The following is a 23,516-nucleotide window of genomic DNA, read 5'->3' on the forward strand; positions in this document are numbered from 1 at the left end:
ACTTAGAGTTTCTAAAAAAACCTCTAAATTTACCAAGGCCGGTCTAGAAAGCCCATGGAGGGGGTGAGCATAAAAACTAGACACACCCCTCCCCATGTGCTCATTTGTGCACCCATGTGCTTCACATTTACATTTCATTTGGCTAGCATTAGGGTTGCATTATGGTCCTCTTTAGCCTATAAAAAGAGGAGCCTACACCTTGTATTTTCAAGTTTATTGTGAGTAAAGTTATGCTACCATTTTGTGCCAAGCTTTGCTTCTCCTAGAATTCTAGGCTCTAAACTTCACATCCTTCACCATTCCTTGGGCTGGCCGAACCTCCCTATAATCATACATTTCATGCACCTTCAAGATCAACACCACTCTTAGGAGGATCTTGCTCACACACCTTCATAGCTTCCGCACCACTTTTCTTACATGATTCAAGAAGACCTTCATGAAATGCCATCATTTTCGATCAAGAGTTCATACACGAATTCATCCGGTAAGGTTATGCTTTCAGTTTTGATATCTTCAAGCAACTTGTGATATTCGTTTTACTGGATTTTGATGTCTTTGCCTTCGATCATCTCCCAATGGTAGTAGTTTCCGATTACGAACCTTTGTCTGACGATGTCTTCGACAGTGTATTTGAGGATAAGAGAAACCCAAATATCTTTTGCATTCTTATAAGAAACTTAGACATCAAACAGATCGTTAGATAACACAAAGTAAGGTGTGACGACATACCTTATTTGCATGGATCCAATCATCAACTTGTTTCGCAACCGTGCAAGAGCAACTTCATACATGTCCAATAGGGTGGACACGCGTTCTTGCCAACGTCGAAAATTCTGACTAATGAAGAATTCAATTTTTGAAACATCTGGAAATGGTTTCGAAAAAATGGTTTGAGTTGCGTTGACGTTTCCGGAGCAGCGTTGTTGGTTTTGTCCGTCTTGTCACCCATAAGTCCTTACGATTGTAGTAATTGAGGATTTAAAACGAACAAAATTAATTTCCCGAGGCGTGAGTAACCACTCTCTGTAAGAACTTATCCGCGGTGTATTGTGCAAGTTCCCCAAGATACAACAAGAATTTTCCAGAAATTTTTTAGGATCAGAACTAGCAAGTTACTCTTAAAAGAGTAATAATCCAATAAACCTAAAGTAAAATATTAAATGATGAGAGAGAAAGAGAAAGAATGTGAAAAGGTAAGAGGAAGAAGATGGTGAACGGAGTAGGATTTGAAGAAGATGAAGAAGTGAGTGTGCGAGATACATCTTCAGAAGCAAATGAGATGCGGTATTTATAGATGGAGAAATCACAACTACCGTACTTTCAAACCCTAGTTGTGCCTAACTATTCCATGGTTATGGTCGTCGAAAACGGAGCAACTGCTGGTGATGGAGGAAGACCTGGGTGAGTGGAATAAACCAACCACCCAAGACTTTGCAACGTTCTCCAAATGCTCGAGAAAGAAGGGAAGTTGGGCGTAACTCCTTCCGTTTCTCCTTCTCCTTCATTTCTATGAATGTGGTTTTAGGGTTCGTAACAATATCTGCATCTGCCGTTCGATTTACAACAGATAGATGGGGAGATGTATACTAAGGAAGTCCTTCACCTTTGAATAGTAGATTTAGGGGAAGAAAACTTGAAAGCAAGAATGAGAAAGAAAATTTACAAATTATAGCTTTACTTTTTAAAAAAATACTTTAAAAGTTCATATCGAGTTCATTTTTATTTAAATGTTTGATTCGTAAGGAAAGGGGTAATGCTAACCACAGTAACAGTATTAATATTGAAGTGATTTTGTTACTAGCGGTCTAAATAGAAATGAGAATGATATTATGTACTCAATAATGTTGTGAAATCTAATGTAATGATCGTGAAGATATTATAATTTTTATTAACTATGGCTATATTTTCATACATAAAATTTACGTTGTGTACCTCAAATTGATAAAACACGTGGAAAGAATAACAAAATTTTCAAAATGTTAAAATAACAAGAGACTTCTCATTTTAAATTAACGAAATGAGAAATTGATAAAAATAATGAGAGAGAGAGAGAGAGAGGGAATAAAAAATCCATTTCTTCCTATTTTAATCAATAATTTTGTGAAAAACCTTGGTTGTGTAAGTTTTTTTAAAATTTTTAATATGTACTTGCTCTTTTTTTTCATTTACAAAGGTAATTGAATAGTTAAGATTATTTTTTAGTGAAATACTAACTTTTATTTTCAGAAGTTCTTATAGTCGAACATTAGTGTTATTTCTTAGTGAAGATATTATAATAAATTGTTTCATATAATGAAATAGGTAAAATAACATAAAAAAAATAATGAATGAAGATAATATAGCCTAAATGTATACAACTAAGCTTTTCTTTTTGTTTCAATCCGTCAAAAAGCCTTTAAAGAACTGAAAACTTTTGAAATGCACTGATAAACAAGGCATTTACTTGATGGCAGGAACACAGGGCGAACAGGGCAATCGGTGTCAGATTTAGCTAAATATTTACTGTGTTCCCCTTCAATTTACCAAACGAGTCAACCAACGCCGGCTTATAAACATGGCAAGTTCTGTGTCACGTGGATTAACGAGACAGGTGTAGCAGTAGCACAAAGACCAACGCATGCACAAAGACAAGAATGAAATAGTGGTATATTTCTATGGCTTATCTGTTTTTTCTGTTCAATTTCAGATACGCTCATGACATAACAATTGTAGCGATGGAGCAGCACTATTGCTACGTAATGAATCCACCTTTAGTTTCTTCACATACAGAAGAGGCAAGACGAATGTCTTGGCCATTTGGCCTAGATATTGATGGAGCGAGGGTGAAGAGGTGTTGTTGGTCAAGTGCTTCTAAGGATGCAGTAGAATGGGGAAGAATTACTTGGGGATAAGGACTAGGTACAGAAGAGTCATGTCTACCACTTTGCCAATTAGGATATTGGGCCCCCACAATGCTGCAATTTACAGCAGAGCCGCCTTGAGATGCAAGCTGCACCGCCCAAAAACTTTGGTGCTGTTGTTTATAGGAAAGTGTCGAACTATAATGAGTTCCACGTAACGGGGTACCATAATAATGAGGCTGCTGCTGCAACCGGACCTGCAATCAATTAAAGCATTACGGAACTGAGCTTAATATGATAATAAGACAAAGGGAAAGGTTGTTGGTATGTTGACGATATAAATTGCATGGCTTCTCTTTCAAACTCTATTCGGGTGGGGCAGGTTATTCCAAGTTAAGACCATAAATTTTAGCCGAATCATTAACATAATGTTGAACAATATAATCACTTTAAGCCATATTTCTTAAACTTGATCCCGGACTTCTTAGTTCATTAATGTATTAATTAGATTGATGGGAGTCTAGTAAGTAAAAACCTGTGGTCCTACACCGGGAAGATGATCAAGGAAATTTGAGGCATAAGGACTTTGAATAGGCATGAGGCCACGCTGCTGTTGTAGTGATTGAAAATAAGGCACTTGCGATTTTGAATATGGTTCCAACTTCCTTTCACCTTTATTAAAACTTTCGTTGACCTTTAACTCATTACCACCAGTTGACAAGGACAAGAAGTTGAAATCCTGCAAAATTTGAATAGTCATCAAATCAGACACGAGGAAGCGGAGACACAGGGAGGTATTATAATTAGATTTATCTATAGCTTACCTGTTTTTGAGGACCATGCACCCCAGGTATTGGAGTAGCCTGAGAAATTTCGTGATAAAGGCCATGTTGAAGAATACCATTCTTAGTTTCACGTGAATTACTCATAGTAGCAGAATGAACAGTGCCAGAGGCATTACCATTTCCACTTTTCATCCAATTCAAGTTGTGTGCTTCCATTAGAACCCCACATTTTGACCCTTCGTCTACTCTCGCTTGGTGACTTTCATAAAGCTCATGTCCTTTGCCCACCAGTCGTCTTGACACTTCTAAACTACGGATGAGATGACTGATGTGAACATGAGCTGCACACCTCTTCCTTGATTTTTTACCATGAATGACAGTTTCGGAAATCTGCATCCATAATAATTATCAGACACAGCAAATAGGCGTTTGAGGGAAGTGGCTGGACCAGAATGAAAAACTTTTGTCATTATTTAGGTAAATCATGCAAAACAGCTCTATAAGCATTAATTTGCAATGCATTACCTTTCCACCAGAAGAACAACTTTTCATCAAATCCTGTTTCGAGGCACCAATTACAGTATTCAGCCAATCTAGAGTTTTAGCCGCAGAAGACCTTCAGAAGATAAACCCATCAAATCAGAACATGATGAAGAGGGGAGAATGGGGGGTGGATTTGACCCCTAAAAAGGACAAAATGAAGTGGAATTAAAGAAATTTACTGCAAATAAGAAGCACCAATTCCAGGTGATGCGGTGGAAGACAGGCTTGGCCACCATGCTGGGCCTTCTGTTAAGACGATAAAAAATGGTGAGCCAACTGATAAAAAATTTAGCCCCCACGGTGGTTGAGGCGGAAATTGCTTGTAACAAGCACATTTTATCCAAGAGCATACCAGTTTCTTTTTGGTACTTGACTATACGTTGTTCTTGCTTGCAATCAACGTTTCCAGCCTGAAATGTAAGCCGGCAACGCCAATAGTACTAGCACTAGCTTGTAATACAAGAATTTTAGCTCAAATTGAAAAAGTTGAAATTACTACCGTCTGATATTCCACGTTTGTTTTCCTCCCAATATGTGAAATCTGTGGTTGTATGGGTACGTTTAGTCTGTAATATGATGAGAAAAAAATTGTAGTTTAAGTATTAAAAAATTGAAAAGGATAGGATAGATTAGAGAGATTTCAGAATGCAACTGAAAAACTACCCACCCCATGTCCAGAGACAATTCAGAATCATGCAACGCAACTCTGCCGCCACTTTCACTCTTAACCAAAGGCACGGCCTGCGGATTTACTTTTGGAACAGTGCTTTGAGTAGCAGCGACCAAGAACTTGGCACTGTCAGGAAAATCAATCTGTTCCTGACCCAAGGTTTCACTCATAGAACTGAGTTTTTTACAGCCCTTGGGTGATCTTTTTCCATCTTCCTGAGTAGCTCCCGAGGCTAGAACACATGATACACAAAAGCAAAAGATAAATTAAAAACTTAAAATAAAAAAATAAAAAATTAATATCCTATAAAAGTGCCCTGTCGGAGAGAGAAACCTTCAACAGTAGCATTAGCACTCTCACTCTCCTCTTGGTCCTGCAAAACCGTGGAGTTTTCTGGTAGAGATCCACTGTCCGGTTCACTCTTAACATTAGAGCCATTATCAGGTAACATTCCAGCCAATGCATAGAGAGTCTCCGCAACCTCTTCCTCATCTTTCGTTATGGGCCCGGGCAAAACTTGCCTCCTGGACCAGCCCGGGCTTCTTCGTTTCTACGAAAAGCAAAAGCTCAAGCAAAGGTGAAATTGAAATGGCTAGAAAACGAAGCAAAAGGTTAAGTTTTGAACCACAAAGACGTGGCGCAACACTCACTTTGGATTTCTTTATGCCATCTTTTTGGGGAGATTCCATTCCATTCATCTTATGGTTCACCTTTTCTGAATCCCCAGAGATAGATTCGCGACCCCGTTTCTTCACAGCTGTAATTTCAACAGAGACAAAATCCCCATCTTTTAAATTGAATAAACAAATAAATACATATATAAAGAATATTTGATATTATCGGAGGAAAATGGAAAAAAGAACAACAATTCAATTCCACCATAGAAACATCTCCCTATAATAATTTATTAAAAAAAATACGATTATTCTTTTCAGAATTCAAAAAGCACCACACTAGGTTGAATTATTACACTGTACATATTCCCTTTAATTTATATTAGAACAGAAGAAAACGTGAAAATCCCGTCATTGTTGCTTCAACCCTTATCCGTTAATGAATTACAGAATTTGTATGGGAAGGGAAGCGTGAAAGATGAATATTTATTAGAAGATAAATGCGACATCTTTCAGCGCGGATCCGAAAATATCGCACCTGAACGTATCTTACGCGGAACAGAGGAATGATCGACGCCATTGCAGACCTTCGGAAAGTGCAAAATCATTAAATATTAAAAAAACAGAGGAATTGAAAAAAAAACGCATAACTAGTACTGGTACCAGAAGCAGTACCTTTCTGGGAAGCTTAAACTTCTTGGTTGGTTTTGGAGAGTGCGAGACACGGCAACCCATTGATAACGCTTTGGCAACAGCACTCAAGCTTCTCACCTTCTCCTTCTTTGATTTCTCCGAATACTCGCTACTTGCATTCAAACCTATTTCCAACACAGAGAGAGGGTGTGAATAATTTATTCACTGATTGATTTGTTTTATTTGGAGTGATAATGAGAAGAGGAGATACGAGATGGGAAAGGGAGAAGAAGAAATAAAAGGGAAAATGAGTGGTGAAGTAATTACCACTGCTGAGAGGGATGAGGTTGCGTCCCCAAGAAGAGGCAGATTGAGACTGAGATTGTTGTATGTTAGTGTGTCGTTTTTTGGCGCTTGAAAATCCACGCATCGGCGTTGAGTCTCCTCCACCGTTGTCCATAGCTTCTCCTCTCACGCATTCAGTCGATTCATCACCACCTTTGGGCACCACTCGTAGACCAAAATCACAGTCACAACCAAGTAGTGATGAGTGTGTTTAAGGTTGAGAGGGAGGAAAAGAAGTAGAATGGGAAAAGGCTAAGCAGCAATGAGAATGAGACTGCGCCTCTGAGCCATCTCTAGAAAAATAAGATAAAAAAGCGAACCAGGAAGAGAGGGAGAAAAGTAATTCGTGCCTCGTGTTCAGAGAATCAGGTTCTTTGTGAAATAAAGTAACAGATTGAGTCGAGGCAAGGAAAAGAGTGTATATATATAGAGAGAGAGAAAGAGTGAAAGGCTAAATAAATAGCAGTGTGGTACTCACGAGAAAAGAAAGGCAAGGGAAAGAAAAAGAAAAGAAAAAGGATGCCTCTCAGATGTTATGTCCGTGATAATTGTATTTCTACGGAAGGATTTGGAAATATAATAATTACTATTTAGTTACATAGTTATTGTGACTGAAAATATTTTTTTTCTTTTATTAATTCAATCAGTGTATTAATCAAAATTATGTGTGAGGTTTTGGGTTTTGTTCCTTTCCGCTCCTTCAATTGAATGCAACGTGAAATGGAGCGCCACACACATGACGTGTCATTTACATGGGCATTATACAATATTTTACTTTTGTTATTTTTACAAATAATATATTTTGATTAAAAGTGATAGAAATTGTTTTGCATGATTTATTTAATTTACTTGACGATGAAATGTTGCACAGGAGATAAGCATGCATGTCAGATGGTATCGTGCAGTGCGGCATGGGAAGTTTGCTCTCATTGCATGTTTCTATGTTTTTCCGACTAAAATTTTGTTTTCTATAATGTAGCACTTTCAAAAATTGATACTCACGGACACGAAAATATGTACAATCTCTAAAATATAAGATACGATGATACATATCTATATATTATATAATTATGATTATATAAATTGATAATAAAATTTTATGTGCACAAGTATGTTTCAGATTATTTTTTAGAGTATAAAGATGTTCTTCATAACTGGTTCTAAATTATTTGTTTCTTATTTTTATAATTATAATAAAAATTTATACAATAAATTTAAGTTTTTAAAAAGTTAATGTATTTTTCTTTTTTAAGATTGTGTTAAAATCGTACTAGAATTATAAAAGATCTAACAAATATTTTTTGAATTTGACACTTCACAAATACGTGTCCAACAAGTAAGTGTCATACATAGAAGTATCCGACACGAACACGTCATTTAAAAAAAATATTTTAGCTTCGTAGTTCTCTACTTTTTGTTTTTTTTTTAGTTACTCATATTATTACATTAATTATCTAATTAAAATTAATTTACATTTCAATTTTGTCATGCCACAAGCACCAATTGCTAGTGTGTGTGAGAAGCACGTGCCAGTTGGGTCAGGTGGATGTCATGGGAAGACACGAGTTTAATACACGTGTCGTGTGGGAGAGTGGAGATTGAAATGAAATTCGAAGTTGAAACGCCATTTATGATTATTTGATTCTAACAGGCAGGGATCATGCTTCCTGCGTGACAACCACACCTATTTCTTCTTCTAAGTTCTGATACTCCATTTATGCTAATTACTGCATCCATTGGGTTTAGTTCACCTACTGAACTCTTCTACTATGATACGAAGGGTTTAGTGTTAAGATTGTTTTGTTGCATCAAAACTCCTAGGATTTGCATACAAAATTCTAATTTTTTTTCATTCAAAGAAATTTAACAAGGTTACAGAATACCTTTTCAAAATTATAAATTGTCGATTTTGGTGAAGTTCTTTTAATTATTAATTTCTTAATTACTATTTTTATAGGATTTATCTTGTCAAAAGTACACACATAAGTTTACACCAACCTAAAAAACTTCCATAATTAACAACTAACATATTAATAAATAAATATGCATGATTGTGTTTTTAACAGAAAATAAGTAGTTTTTATTTCATTCTTTTTTATAAATCTAAGAAAATCAAAATAATTTTATATTATAAATTTTGTTCAACACATTATGAGCAAATTTAAATGAGAGAAAAACAACAAATATATCTGTGTTTATCCTTTCCCTTTGTTTAGGACTTTAGAGTTTTTTTTTTTTCTTCCTTAAGAAGTATATATATATATATGAAAAAAAAATGAATCAAACAAAAGATATAGATAATCTAGTAAGTAAATAAATAAATATGTAAACTAAGTGTATATATTTAAATATAAAACAATTACGGTTGGTAATTAAATATAGTAATATAATGTCGAGAGTATTTTTTATAACATATTCAGGATTTCTAAACAAGAATTTATTTATTATTATTAAATAATAAATATATAATAATGTAAAATATTTAATAAATGTTAAGATATTTAATCTTTTGTTTATGTATTAAGTTTGTGTACCGTCCCGGGACGTTGACCAAAAGTCAAAGTCAAAGTCAACATATGGTGGACCGTTCGAGGGCCTCAAAGAAGGGAAGGGAGGTCAACAGGTTGACCGCTTGGGGCATTGCCCAAGAAAGGTGTCGCCTCGCAAAGGCGTCGCCTAAGAAAGGCGTCGCCCAAGAAAGGCGTCGCTAGGTAAAGAAACAGTCAAGTTAAGATATCGACGGTGTTACCCCCCGATACCCATGGGTAGGGAAGACCATGGAGGGGGCAACACCGTGAGGAAGTCTTGGGCTCCGATGGCTCAGAACAGCAATGAAGAGAAGAGAAAGGTGGCTTCAAGGCCATAGCTCTAGTACCAGTAGAAAGTAACCTCACTCGTGAAGTATCCGCGCCACCTCAGGGAGACCCCTAGAACAGATATGACCCATGAGAGGGTCACGCTCTGGGGTGAACCAGGTGCATGGTGCAAGAGGAAGGTGGATACACTCCCGGGGTGAATGACTAGAGGTTGGGGCGCATGAGTTGGCACCCAGAAAGTCACCCCACGCGCCAGAAGCACTTCGAGGAAAGAGGGCTCACGCAATGGAATAACCCTAGGTTGGGTTGCGACGCTGAGGGACCCTCTGCGCAGAATAACGATCAAGTTAGAAGAGCACGTGCTCATTAAATGTTTCAATGAAAGTTTGTCAAGGTACGCGTTAATTCAGTTGAGATTCGAACGTTCCAAGGAATATTTTTATACGCTTTCAATGCGCTTTAACACGTTTTAAACACGAGAGATGTATAAAAAGGGACCTTGGGGCATTTGAAAGGGGATCCGAGTTTTGACCTAATTCTCGCAGTTTTACACAGAGCACAAACCCTAGTTGTTTTCGTTGTGCACCCACTGTGTGCACAAGACGATTAGGGCAACACAGTTTGGTCATTGAGCATAGTTTTTCGACCACCTTCAGAGGGTGTGTCACTTTTGATGTTTCTCGCTAGCTGACTTGATCGTCGAAGTGCAAACGGCCGTGAGGGCGCCCCTTTGTTCACTTCTTTTCAGGTATTCACAGACGGAGTAGAACGAAGGTGCCCTAGCTCGTGAGGACAAGCCACTCGCAAAGATGACCCTGGTCAACCGGCGGGAACATTTGGCGCCCACCGTGGGGCCGATATAAAACATCAGTCCCATCACACAGTTTTCCAGTTCCAGTTGCAGTTTCCTACCCAAGTTCCAGTTCTCAAATCGCACGATAGTCAAGAAGGCCTCCAGAAACCATGAACATGAGACCAGCACGCGCTAGGAGTGAAGAGATGACCATGCAACAACTCATGGGCATGATGCAAGGACTGCAAGAAGCAATGGCAGCATCGAAAGCAGAGTAAGAACGCATGCAGGCGGATCTCACAGCATCTCAGGCGAGAAACGACGAGCTTCACCGTGCAAACAAGGAGTTACAACGTGGGTGGCGCGACGTAGACGAGCCTGAGACTGCCACCCCACCCAGAGAATTCTCGACGCCATTCTCACAGGCAATCCTAGAGACAGCAATCCCCAACACATTCTCGGGGCCCAAAAGTAACCTTCACAAGGATGGAGGATCCTGAGGCCCACCTCACTGCGTTCCACACCCAGATGATGCTGGTAGGCGGTTCTGATGCCGTAAGAAGCAAGCTCTTTATGAGCACTTTGACTGGGATGGCCATGGATTGGTTCATCAGCCTCCCAAAAGGTCACATCACGTCTTTCGCACAGCTTTCGCGACTATTCAGAGAGCAATATTTAGCCAACAGGGCCCCAGCCCCAGTGTCATACGACCAATTCAATGTGAAGCAGTATCAAATGGAGACCCTAAAAGAGTACATAAGCCGCTTTGGGGTGCAGGTGGTAAAGGTGGGTACCACAGACGAACCCATGATCGTGTACGCATTCAGAAAGGGAGTGTGTCCTGGATCTTTTAGCAAGTCGCTCAACTGCAGCCGCCCCAAAACTTTTGCTGAGGTGAGGCGTCGGGCGGTAGAGCACATTGCCTCTGAGGGAGAGGCATACGAGAAGTGCACGACAGCTGCACCTACACATCCCAGAGCACAGATACGTGCACAACCCGCTAGAGTCCACGAAGCCACTACAGAAAGGAAGAATCAAGATAGGAGGCGCGCCTACGAGACTAGGAGAACCCAACCTAAGGGTCGATCAGAAGGAAGGAGAGAGAGCAATAGACCTCTAAGGCACAACTTTGTGGTAGAACTTAAAGACCTCATCGTTGTGCCCAACATAGCTGACAAGTTGAGGCCACCGGTGAGGTCAGACAAGGTATTGGGACCTCACAAGGAATCATGGTGCGAATTTCACGAAGCATTTGGACACCATATTAACAAGTGCTTGGCGCTGGACTATCAGTTGGATGAGCTCGTGAAGAATGGATTTTTGAAAGATTATCTCGCTGGGCCCACTGCGACCCCAGTCACGGCGACACCAGAGAAAGGTCAAGCACACGAAGTCCCAACTCACGGAAAAGTGCACACCATCTCTGGCGGCTTTTCCGGAGGAGGACCCACTGCCTCTCAACGAAAGAAATATGTGAGGTTAGTGAGTTCGGTTGCAGAGGAATTTCCAGACGACCCATGGGAGTCAGACCTCGTTTTCACAAGGGCTGACCTGCGGGATGTGTCCCACACGACAAAGACTCAGTGGTCATTTCAATAGTCACGGCAGGAAGAAAGGTACAAAGGGTTCTCGTCGACCAAGGCAGTTCTGCGGACGTCATGTTTTGGTCAACCTTCAACAAGCTACAATTGTCCCCTGACCTGTTGAGACCTTATACTGGATGCTTGTATGGGTTTGCAGATAACCCAGTAGAGGTACGTGGCTACTTGGAGCTGAGGACGACGCACCGAGAGCATCCGGTACTTGGTGGTTAATGCCAACTCAGCTTACAACATTTTGTTAGGCAGACCTGCCTTGAACATATTAAGGGCGGTGTCCTCCACGCGCCACTTGAAGATGAAGCTACCAGCTCTTAGTGGCAAGGTGATTGTGATCAAGTCAGATCAGGAAGAGGCCCGTAAGTGCTATGAAAATAACCTAAAGACAAAGAGAAGCGTGGTCATGGTAATCGAACGACCACTCGTTTCGGATTCGCAAACGGAGTTAGAACCGTTGGAAGAGGCGGCGCCCGCAAAGTTCACGTCGGTCGAAGCCACCACAGGGGCGACGCCTGTGGAAGATGCGCATACAGTAGGAAGAAACGGCGATGCCTCGTTGATGGAAGAAGAACACAGAGAGACCTTAGCAGCAGAACAAGAGCCAGAGAAGAGGCGAAAATCAAGGCTGAGACTGTGAAAAGAAGAGTGGAGAGCCAGTACAAGCTCTAAGGTGAAGCTGCGACAATTCCAGGTTGGTGATCCGGTCATGAGGAAGGCTCACCCTTACGAGTTGGAAAACAAGTTGTCTCCCAAGTGGACGGGACCGTTCAGAGTAATCAAAACCAAAGGGAACAGTTCATATAAGTCAGAGACTCTAGAAGGAGGCCCCATCCCACGTAGTTGGAATGCGGCGAATTTAAAGTTTTATTTCAGTTAAAATTTTGTAAAGGGGACACTCTTTTTCCCTCCCAGGGGTGTTTTAATGAGGTCACCCAAATAAAAGAAAAGAGAAGTTTAAGATATTCCTGCCCTAGTTTTTCCCTCTCATGCGAAGATCAAAAGACCAAAGAAACAAAGACAAAAACTCAAGGCGTCGCCAAGATAAAGCGTAACCAGGACAAGGCGTCACCAGAAGTGGGCATCGCAGGTAGAGGAGTAGACGTCAAAATTCAAAGTAGTAAAAGCGCATGTACGTGCCCAGAGATCAAGATAATGGATGTCAGTGTAAGTTAAAACCCGGGCGCCTAATCCTTGAGCAGGGGTTAAGGGATTCCTTCGGGACGCCCCCTCCTCAAGTATGAATAACTAGCCCCGGTACCAGATGTCAGTGTAAGTTAAAACCCGGGCACCTAGTCCTTGAGTAGGGGTTAAGGGATTCCTTCGGGGCGCCCCCTCCTCAAGTATGAATAGCTAGCCCCGGTGCCAGGTATCAGTACAAGTTAAAACCTGGGCGCCTAGTCCTTGAGCGAGGTTAAAGGATTTCTTCTGAATGCCCCCTCCTCAAGTATGAATAGCTAGCCCCAGTGCCAGATATCAGTACAAGTTAAAACCCGGGCGCCTAGTCCTTGAGCAGGGGTTAAAGGATTCCTTTTGGACGCCCCCTCCTCAAGTATGAATAACTAGCCTCGATACCAGATGTCAGTATCAGTGTGAGCTAAAAATCTGGGTGTCTAGTCCCTAAGCAGGGGTTAAGGGATCCCTTCGGGATGCCTCCTCCTCAGGTATGAAAAGCTAGCCCCGGTACCTGGCGCTTTATACACCCTGAGGGCGACGCGACGCTGTTGTAGTAGGCCTCTCTTCAGGCGTGGGCATCAAACACAAAAAGATAAGGGCCAAGTTGCCCTGGTGTTTAGACACCCTATGGATGAAATGGTGTCGTCGAACAGACCTCTCCATAGGCGTGGGCACCAGAGCACGACTTTGGTCCGACATTTATAGATACGATGAGGACGCCCAGAGCAGGTCTCTTCTCGAGTGTGGACACCCAGTACGGGTAAAGACAAGTCCTCCTCGCCCTTGAGCGATGTCGAGGCCAGAAAAGAAATAAGAACGAGGCCTTTGGTATTAAGCACCTAGGGGCTCGAAATAGGTAAGGTAGAGAGCAAGCTGAAAGCCTTCACAAATCCAGAAGTCCAGAAAAAATCAAAGAACAAGAGAAGAAGTCACATGCTACCTAAAGAGTTAAAGGTGAAGCGATGAATAGGTGTATCGAAGGCCGGTACCAGGTATAGCCTTTGGTGTAGAAAGGAAAACAGAAACAGACAAAGCGCAAGCAGAGTTGAAAGCAGATAAACATTCATACAAGTTCAAAGGTTATAATTACAGGCAAGGTTCGTGATAATTACAAGTTAAACAAAGAGTAAATATTAAATGATTCTGTTAAAACACAGACATAGGCTACTTCTCTGAACCCTCCAAAGGCACCAGCTTGCCATCGACCACTTCATTCAAGGGGCTACACCCAGAGACGTCGATGCCAGGGTTCACGCAGGCAGCTTGAACAAGAGCCTCTGCAAACCCATCAGCGAAGTTGGTGGCAGCCTCCCCAATCAGATTCTCCTCTGCAACCTTGAAGTTGGCGGCCTGGGTGGTCATTTCTCGATCCTTGGAGGTCAAAGCAGTCGTCAATTCCTGGACCTCGGCTTGGAGGGTGGCGTTCACACTGATTAATCGGGAGCACTCACCAGCCTTTCCCTCAAGCGCAACTTCAGTTTTCCCCAGTGTTTGCTCTCGATCAATACACTGGTTTTCAAGTTTCTTCTGTTGCGCCTCGGAGGTCCTGACTACCCCCTCGAGGTCGACGATCTTCGCTCGAAGGGACACCACCTGGTTGAGGAGCTCAATTTTGGCTTGAGAAACCTCGCGCAATCGTCTGTTAGCCTCCTCCTTTGCCCTTTGCGCCACCTCCAATGAAGCCCTGTATGCGTCCTCTTGACGCCCCCAGTGGGTGGTTAGCTTCTCCTTCTCCTCTTTTAGAGAAGCCACTTCCCTCTCCAGCGTTTGGAAGGCGGAAGCTTGAACAGTCTTAGCCCTGGCCTGCATGTGCCAGGAGTGGGCACGGGACATGAAGGCGCCCATGTGATAGTATAAACTTTCCCTCTAGGGCCCTTCAATTTGATCACGTGGGGACGCCCTACCCAAGAAACCCCTCAATGAATCTTGTATGGGAAGAGGGAGTTATGCGGCAGGTGGAGGAGTGCTGGTGTGCTCAGTTTCGGGCCCTCCCTCCAGAATCATCGGTTGAGAAGGAGAAGTGGCGCTGGGTGGGTCCTCTCTAAAAAACTCAGCCCCATGCGAGGAAGAAGTAGCAGAGGTAACTGTCTGTGGGCACGTTGAGTTCTCTGACGTTTGAAGACTTGCCCCCCAGCAGAGTCTTCGTCGTCAAAACCACCTCCACTACCCTCTTTCCCTTGTCAAGAGGGGTTGAGGGAGCATCAGCCTCGGCCAGCACAAGAGGCATGGCCGCAATAGGAGGTGGCGAGCTTGGAGGTGGATTGGGAGAAGATTGGACTGATGGAGTTGACGGTGTTGTAGATTGAGGTCGACGGTTGGGAGAAGATGGGGGGGGGGGGGGGGGGTCAAAAGCTGAAAGGGGGGACGCCGAAGCCCCATCTTTAAACTTCAGCGCTTGAGCCAGCCGCAACCTTCGTTGCCTGTCCATCTTAGAATCTGCATCAAAAGGACAAACATAGTAACGGACAGGCACAAGCTAAGTTACTACACAAAGAGAATAGATAAATCATGCATCAAGCAAGAATCCAGCAGAAGCAGAGAATAGAAGGTTATAAAGGGAAGCTCTCATACTTATATATTTTTCTAGAGCCTCAGCGTTGTACTCTAGGCTTATCAAGGCGGCGGCGTCAAAGCCCCCCACACTAGCCAGAATCCGACAAGCCTCTCGATCGCTCGAGGACAGCTCATCAAGAGATTTGGACTTCAGGGTTTTTGCCTCCTTCACCCAATACAGAGGAAAGTCGTCAAGGGCGGAAGGGACGAGGTCGGAGCAGCAAACCTTGAAGAATTTGTCTTTCCACCCCTTGAAGGAGTGCTGGAATAGGGTTAAGAGGACCCTCTCAGGAATGTTACTGAGACTCACCAGAGGTTATTCCCTTGTTTCTTCACTTCGAAGAAATGAAGGAAGATATCAACAGAAGGTGCACACCCAAAGAACACGCACAGTATGTCGAAAGCCTTGACAAAGGCCCAGCCGTTAGGGTACAGCTGGGCTGGGGCAATATTAATCTCCGTTAGCAATTCCCTCTCAAACCTGGAGAAAGGCAAGTGCACGCCTACACGCTTGAAGACCACCTGATAGAAATAGAAGAAGGGGACCCCGTTGTTGGCCCGCTCATCCCCGCACACAGGCTCCCCTAAGGCGCAAGGGAGCACTGCGATGTCGTCATCATGCCTCTTCGTGAAGGCACGATGGTCGTAAGCGCTTGGCTCTCCTACATGACCCTCCAAGCTTTCGTGGAGACCAGGCACGAGTGCCTGTCGAGTAGTTCATCTGGAGCCCATGGGTAAAGAGCCTTATGGGTGACTCTGGGGGGTGGAGGGTTGGCCGTCATTTGGCACGTACCGTTAACGAAGAAACTGAAGATTGAAGAGAAAAGGGTTCAGCAAGAAAGGTCAGGGAAGAAAACCCTAGAAAAGTCCTACCCACGCGAAAAAGAGAAGAACAGGGAAAAACGAAGAAATAAGAAGAACACAGATACAAGAAAAATAAACAGTCCCAGGCAGTTATATCAGGCACGATAAAGCAAATAGGGTCATCAAATGAGAAAGTCCATACCTTTAAGTGTTCTGAGTTGATGAAGATCGAAAACGCAAAGAGGGAACAGAGAGCGCAGAAGGAGCTTTGAGAAGATGAATAGTAAGGAATGCGAAGAGAGCAAATAGAACAGTGCCTTGAGCGCGCGATTTTGAAAGGTTATAACATTAACTCGAAGAAGCGCTAACGACGCGCACTCTTAGCCGTTCGATCGCACACGTGTCGAAGGATTAAGCGCCAACTTGAAGCGCAAAGGGCACCAAGCTCTGACCGTGCGATCGAGCCACGTGTGAAGAGATTAGAGCATGACCCAAAGCGTCACCTTTCTCACTCAGAGAATGTCACATCATCAGAGCACTCGAAGGTGCGTCACATCAGCGGTACGAAGAATGTCACGTCAGCGGATCAGAGAATGACACGTCATCAGAATGCCACGTGGACAATAGGGCGAGGCCTTAGTCTTTTCGCTGAAAACAAGTTATCAGCTCAAGACTGGGGGGCTTATGTACCGTCCCGGGCGTTGACCAAAAGTCAAAGTCAAAGTCAACACATGGTGGGATCGCTCGAGGGCCCCAAAGAAGGGAAGGGAGGTCAACAGGTTTACCGCTTGGGGCATCACCCAAGAAAGGCGTCGCCAGGTAAAGAAAAAGTCAAGTTAAGATATCGACGGTGTTACCCCCCGATACCCATGGGTAGGGAAGACCATGGAGGGGGCAACACCGTGAGGAAGTCTTGGGCTCCGATGGCTCAGAACAGCAATGAAGAGAAGAGAAAGGTGGCTTCAAGGCCATAGTTCTAGTACCAGTAGGAAGTAACCTCACTCGTGAAGTATCCGCGCCACCTCAGGGAGACCCTCGGAACAGATATGACCCATGAGAGGGTCACGCTCTGGGGTGAACCATGTGCATGGTGCAAGAGGAAGGTGGATACACTCCCGGGGTGAATGATTAGAGGTTGGGGCGCATGAGTTGGCACCCAGAAAGTCACCCCACGCGCCAGAAGCACTTCGAGGAAAGAGGGCTCACGCAATGGAATAACCCTAGGTTGGGTTGCGGCGCTGAGGGACCCTCTGCGCAGAATAATGATCAAGTCAGAAGAGCACGTGGCAATAAGCACGTGCTCATTAAATGTTTCAATGAAAGTTTGCCAAGGTACGCGTTAATTCAGTTAAGATTGCCAAAGACGACCCTGGTCATCCGACGGGAACAATTTGAATCATATTAAAATTAATATATTGTATTAAAAAAGTTAAATTAGATTAATTTTGTCTCCCTTCTTTTATATGTGAGGATGTTCTACTTTAAATATATTATATAATGTATATTTTAAATTCATGTGAAATAAATATTAATGTCTTTCTATATTATTTAAATCAATATTAGCAGAAATAGAAACTTTATTTTTTTAGTTTTTAATAAAAAATTTAGTGGAACAATCAAGAAAAAATTAGCATCCCTTCTTGAATATATATATATATATATATATATATATATATATATATATATTAATCAAAACTTCTTCAAAAATCTGAAATTAAGTTTTACTTATAAGAGATATTATTTGGACAATAACTCTTTACCCAGGTTATATTAGTTTAGAGAAAATAATAATAATTTTGGAATTTTCTTTCTCTTGAACTGTAAATTGTTGCTTAAATTACATTTCAGTGTTTAAGTAATATAAATATTAAGGAGAAAGTTTTTTTAAAATTGAAATCTCTTCATTCACATGTCTAATACCAAATTTACATTTAAGTGAGAATGCTATTTCTCTAAACATATAAACATTAAATGTTCACAACTTTAATACAAAAGCGTCATTCAAACAATATTGGAACAATATAACAAAAACAATTGAAAATAGATACATATTTTAAAAAAAAACTTTTAAAACTTAAATAAAATTCAACACTTCCTTCTGAAATTTAATGTTTTCTTATTCATAATATCATTCAATTTCAATAATAATATCAATTCAAATATCTATCATCTTCACAAATTAAACAATAATTTTTTCTTTTAACTCAATTAAACAATAACAACATATTCAAATTTTATAATTGAACAGTCCAACGTCGCAATATGAGTTTGAATATATTAATTAAAATTTATATTAACAATAATTAAATCGTATAAAAATTAGATACTATGAAAGTTAATTATCAGATACGTCATAGTAAAAAGAAACTTATCAATATTAAATAGATGCAGCAATCAAACAAAAATATACTATTATTACAATATTAATTGTATCGAAAAATTAAATATTCACTTTAAGCTGAATAATCTTTTACACATTGTATGTACATTTCCGACTGAGAACAAAAATACAAATATTAAAAAAAAGAAAACAAGAAGAGTAGAATAGAAGATAAAACAATTATTCAACGGTCACTCTTATATATTAACATAATTTTCCCTCAAAATGCATTTTATTAATTAAACACTTAAAAAATAAGCTTTCTTTCCTTACATTTATTTTTTCTTCAAAAAATTATCCATCCTAAAAAATAAAAGAGTTACAAATGCACTAATTTGTTTGTAAACACACGTATAATAATCTCAAAAGTTTAGATAAAAGTATTTACATACCTTATACTAAAATAATAAATTATGAATAATCTATTTACCTTAAAAATTCCTTTTATAATGCTGGTAAATAAAAAATTTAACTCCTTATATTTAGTTTATTAATAATTAGTATGATGAAAATAAGTGATCAAGTTAATTTTCTGAGTAATCTAAACAAATTAACTTTGATGAATAGAACTCCAGTGATCAATTGTCTAGCTTAAATTTAAAAAAAAAATTACTGGAGAAAATAATAATAAATAATACTTGATCACACTAATATAAAAAACACAATTTACAACACCCTATAAAGACGGTTCGTAAAGAGCAGTCGTAATAAGAGAGGCGGTGGCAATATTGTATTTTTTTTCAAAATTTTGCTATTTTTAACGATGGTTCATGGGAGAACCGTCGTTAATTGTGGGACTAAAAGGAATTAAGGACGATCCTATATAGAACTGTCATTAAAGATGGTGTCTCTCCCGCCCAACACAATTCCCTCTTACTCTCTCCTTCCCTCACTTTCATTTTCACTCTACTATTTTCGAGTTCTGAACTACTCACCACTGCAATCTTTCTATTCCCCCACTTCACTCCTCACTCACGGCCACCGTGTCCTTCCTCACACACTACCTCCACGGATCTTGCACCTCCATCCAACACGTTGTCGCACCAGCTGCTTCTCCGCCAACCAACACCACCAGCAAGCGTCACCGCGAGCTGCGTCACTGCATCGTGCACCACCACGTCCAGCACCACTGCCTCGGACCACACTACCACGACCAGCACACTGCTGACCACCGCTCCGCATGAGATTCGGACGAGCAACGCACCACGCTGACGACCACCTCCCGCCTCCCATTGTGTTGCTTCTGCCATTGTGCATTTTGTCGTTCTGAAGACCTTCGTCGATGCTCTCCCTCACTACCAGCATCTCGTCCTTGCTACCCCGCTTCCTAACAAAGTTCCCAACTTCGCTTCACTTTTTAGGTTAGTATGTTTTTATTTATTATTTAATGATATATTAAATTTTATTTACTATATATTTGAACGTGTTTGTTATGAGTCCAGTGGTGTCCGACCTTCACCAATTTTGATTTAGTTTTTAATACTTAGATATTGTTTTTCAGTTTTTAATACTTATATATTGTTTTTAGTTTCTAATACTTAGATATTGTTTTTATATATTGAACACACTGATTCTGAGTTTGGGGGTGTCTGACCTTCGCCAATTTGGATTTAGATTTTAATGATTAGATATTGTTTTTATATATTGAACGTTCTGATTTTGAGTCCGGAGGTGTCCGACCTTCAACAATTTTGATATATTTTTTAATGATTATATATTTTTTTTACATATTAAACATACTAATTATGAGTCCGGAGGTGTCCGACCTTTGACAATTTTGATTTAGTTTTATAATGAATTAGATAGTACATTTGATTATATGGAACACGTTGATTATGAGTCTGTGGGTGTTCGAATTTTGCCAATTTTAATTTAGATTTCATACTTTACCAATTTTATGGATCGAAGTTGGATTAATACACCACGGATGAGTGATGCTTATGAAAGAGGGGTGGGAGAATTCATACAATTTGCAAAACATAATGCCATTAGTAGTAATAATGGAGTAAAAATAAGGTGTCCTTATGTCAATTGTTTGAATCGAAGGATATTAAGTATTTCTGGAATTAGAGAACATCTTTTGTGTGATGGAATTTTGAAAAATTATACAACATGGACGTGGCATGGTGAAATGTTAGACTTGCCAAGTGTGCACGGAGCTTCGAAGGAAGTTCATTTCTCAATGGATGATAGATTAGAAGATATGATTCATGATGTGGGAGTACAATCTTTTGCTAATGCAGTTTTCAAAAATATGTCTAATGATGCAGAGACTCTTTTGTATCCTGGTTCAACTAACTTCACACGATTATCAACAGTGTTAAGGTTGATGAGTTTGAAGGCAATAAATGGATGGATCGACAAAATATTTACAGAATTGCTTGAATTGGTTAAGGACATGTTTTCAGAAGGAAATACATAACCCAATCAAAATTATGAGGCAAAAAAAAAATTGTCCGATGGGTATGGAATATAAAAAAATATATTCATGTGCTCACGATTGTATTTTATACAGAAATGAGTAGGAAGATTTAAGAAGATGTCTTAGGTGTGGTTTGTCACGTTATAAAGGTTAAAGTTGGTCAGAATGATGAAATTGATGAATTCACAAAAGAAAGTCCTCCTGCTAAGGTTGTTTGGTATTGATGGAGATCAAGTAAGAGAGGATTTCACTAATGGAGGAAGAGCCCATCCACCCAAGCATTTAAAGTTCTTCCTTCTAGTCTTCTAAAAAATTAAAGAAGAATTAAATAAAGAGAGGACCAAACCTAAAGCCAACAAGAAGACTACAAGCATTCAAGCATGGGCTCCAATTGATATCTCTCTTTATAGTTTCTTTGGTATAAATTGTAAATAATATAGAATAGCTTTAGGATGTGCTAAAAAGGAAAACCTTAAAGACACCTCCATTGTATAACACTTTAGGCGTTACTTTTAGGAAAAATCTAGAAAGGTGCCTCTTCACTCTCCTTTAGGCGCTAGAATAGGAAGAGTTAGAAGGTCACCTTTCAAAGCTTCTCTTGTAAGCTTCCCTTGTACTTGTGACCGGTCCTCCTCTCTATAAAAGGAAGACTTAGGTCTTTAAAATAATAAGATTGATTTTTTGAGTATTGAACTTCTCCCAAATTGATGAATGAATTGAGAGAGACTTGTGTCTTCTTCTCTTCTAGTCTTATCTTGAGTGAATTCTTGGTCTCTCAAGTGGCGGCAACTACACTCATCTTGAAGCCAATCATCCTTCAAGTGGCGTGCACATTTCCAAGAGCTCCAACCACATAAGTTTCCTTGTTCTTTTCATCTCCTTCTTCCATTTCCATTCCAAAACAAACTCTAAAACATGTCTTTGTCGTTTCTTGACATTTCAATCGGTAGAACTTGTTTGTCTTGTGTTTATATTCGGTAGATTCATTTAGTTTGCTGTTCTTGTGATTTTAATTGTGTTTCCTTAAGTTTTAATCGGTTCATTTGTGTTGTTTCTTGTTTTAATCGGCTCATATGACCAAAAAATGGGTTTCTATATGAGTTTGGCTTGGTTACTTGTGTTTTGGTGAGTTCTTGAATGATAGAACATTGATCCAATTCTTAAAAAGTGTTTAATCATATTCCAACTCTTGTTGAATCCATAACATGTTCATATCATATCCATATCATGTTATTGGAATCATATCAGGTATCTTCCAATAATTCCAAGGCTTAAGCGTTTGTTTGCAAATGCAAATGACGCTAAAAACCTTAGGTGGCATGCAGATAATGGAAAATATGATGGACTACTTCGTCATCCAGCTGATTCTTTGCAGTGGAAGAATATTGATAAAGAATTTCCTGAATTTGGAAAAGATTCAAGAAACTAAGACTTGGATTGGCAACTGATGGAATGAATACCTTTGGAAATTTAAGTTGTAATCATAGTTCATGGCCCGTTTTGTTAGTGATTTACAACTTACCTCTTGCTTTGTGTATGAAGCACAAATACATGATGTTATCTATGATGATCTCCGGTCCAAAACAACTTGGAAATGACATAGATGTTTATCTTAATCCATTGATTGAAGATTTGAAGTTATTGTGGAATGAATGGGTTGATGTGTTTGAAGCGTTTAAGAATGAATCTTTTCGATTGCATGCGATGTTATTTTGTACTATCAATGACTTCCATGCATATGTGAACTTGTCAGGTTATAATATGAAAGGCCATAGAGCATGTCCAATATGTGAAGACAAGACATCTTATGAGCAGTTGAAACACAGAAGAAAAACTGTGTGATGGAAGAGGGCCCAAGCTCACCACACTATGAAAGCCAAAAGACTAAGACTAGCTTCACAAAGGAGCGTCTAGCCTCTCAAAGGAGCGTCTAGTCTTCCAAATGGAGCGTCTAGCTTCACAAGGGAGCGTCTAGCCATGGCTACATAAGGAGCATCTATGAAGAGTCCTAGACCGTCTAGCTTCACACACACATGAGCCAAGCTACGGTTTGGGAAAAGAAGGCTTTGTTGCATAAAGGCCCATTAGGGGTACTTAGTAGATAGGATAGTGTAGAAAGCACTTTGTGAAGGAAACATTCTAGAAACTAGGTTAGTGTGGCCGGTCATTGCACATGGCACATGGCTTAGGTTTTACATTTAATTTTTGTTTTCTTTTCATTAGAAAGTAGCTTACCTTTTACGTCCAAGATGGCCTATAAATAGGAAGGCTATCTCATTGTATTTTTCAAGTTTAATTGAGTATTGTTATGCTGCCAATTTTGTGCACTAGCTTTACTTCTCCTAGAAATCTAGGCTATAAACTTCAATCCTTCACCTTTCTCCCTTGAGCTGGCCGAACCTCTCAAACCCATACTCATCATGCACCTTCAAAGCCAACACAACTCCTAGGAGGGCTTGGTTTCACTCACCCATTGCTTCCGCATCACTTTTTACTACTTTGATTCAAGAAGAACACATGAAAATGCCATCACTATGTATCTTGGGC

General features: G+C 40.3%; 2 protein-coding genes across 3 annotated transcripts; one reads left to right on the plus strand and one right to left on the minus strand.

The window, feature by feature from the left end:
• Nucleotides 1–2,624: 2,624 nt before the first annotated feature.
• Nucleotides 2,625–6,958, minus strand: LOC137821668 (uncharacterized). 2 transcript variants are annotated; one of them, XR_011082859.1, is made up of 14 exons: nucleotides 6,413–6,826; nucleotides 6,128–6,270; nucleotides 5,991–6,039; nucleotides 5,489–5,595; nucleotides 5,172–5,388; nucleotides 4,836–5,070; nucleotides 4,668–4,734; nucleotides 4,521–4,578; nucleotides 4,348–4,414; nucleotides 4,151–4,241; nucleotides 3,802–4,015; nucleotides 3,665–3,703; nucleotides 3,376–3,579; nucleotides 2,625–3,097 (listed from the first exon to the last, which is right to left on the minus strand). XR_011082859.1 is itself a non-coding variant. In XM_068626376.1 (13 exons), the coding sequence occupies exons 1-13, from the start codon at nucleotides 6,543–6,545 to the stop codon at nucleotides 2,732–2,734; spliced, it is 2,088 nt and encodes a 695-aa protein (XP_068482477.1). In that variant the 5' UTR covers nucleotides 6,546–6,958; the 3' UTR covers nucleotides 2,625–2,731. The 2 variants fall into 2 exon arrangements, 1 of the variants encoding a protein (XP_068482477.1); XM_068626376.1 differs by having other exon boundaries at nucleotides 3,665–4,015; nucleotides 6,413–6,958.
• A 3,672-nt stretch (nucleotides 6,959–10,630) lies between these two features.
• On the plus strand, nucleotides 10,631–11,638 carry LOC137820708 (uncharacterized). The gene has a single exon (XM_068624921.1). The coding sequence runs from the start codon at nucleotides 10,631–10,633 to the stop codon at nucleotides 11,636–11,638; it is 1,008 nt and encodes a 335-aa protein (XP_068481022.1).
• The last annotated feature ends 11,878 nt before the right edge of the window (nucleotides 11,639–23,516 follow it).

The sequence above is a fragment of the Phaseolus vulgaris genome, chromosome 9 (assembly GCF_000499845.2).
Source record: "Phaseolus vulgaris cultivar G19833 chromosome 9, P. vulgaris v2.0, whole genome shotgun sequence".
NCBI classification, from domain to species: Eukaryota; Viridiplantae; Streptophyta; class Magnoliopsida; order Fabales; family Fabaceae; genus Phaseolus; species Phaseolus vulgaris.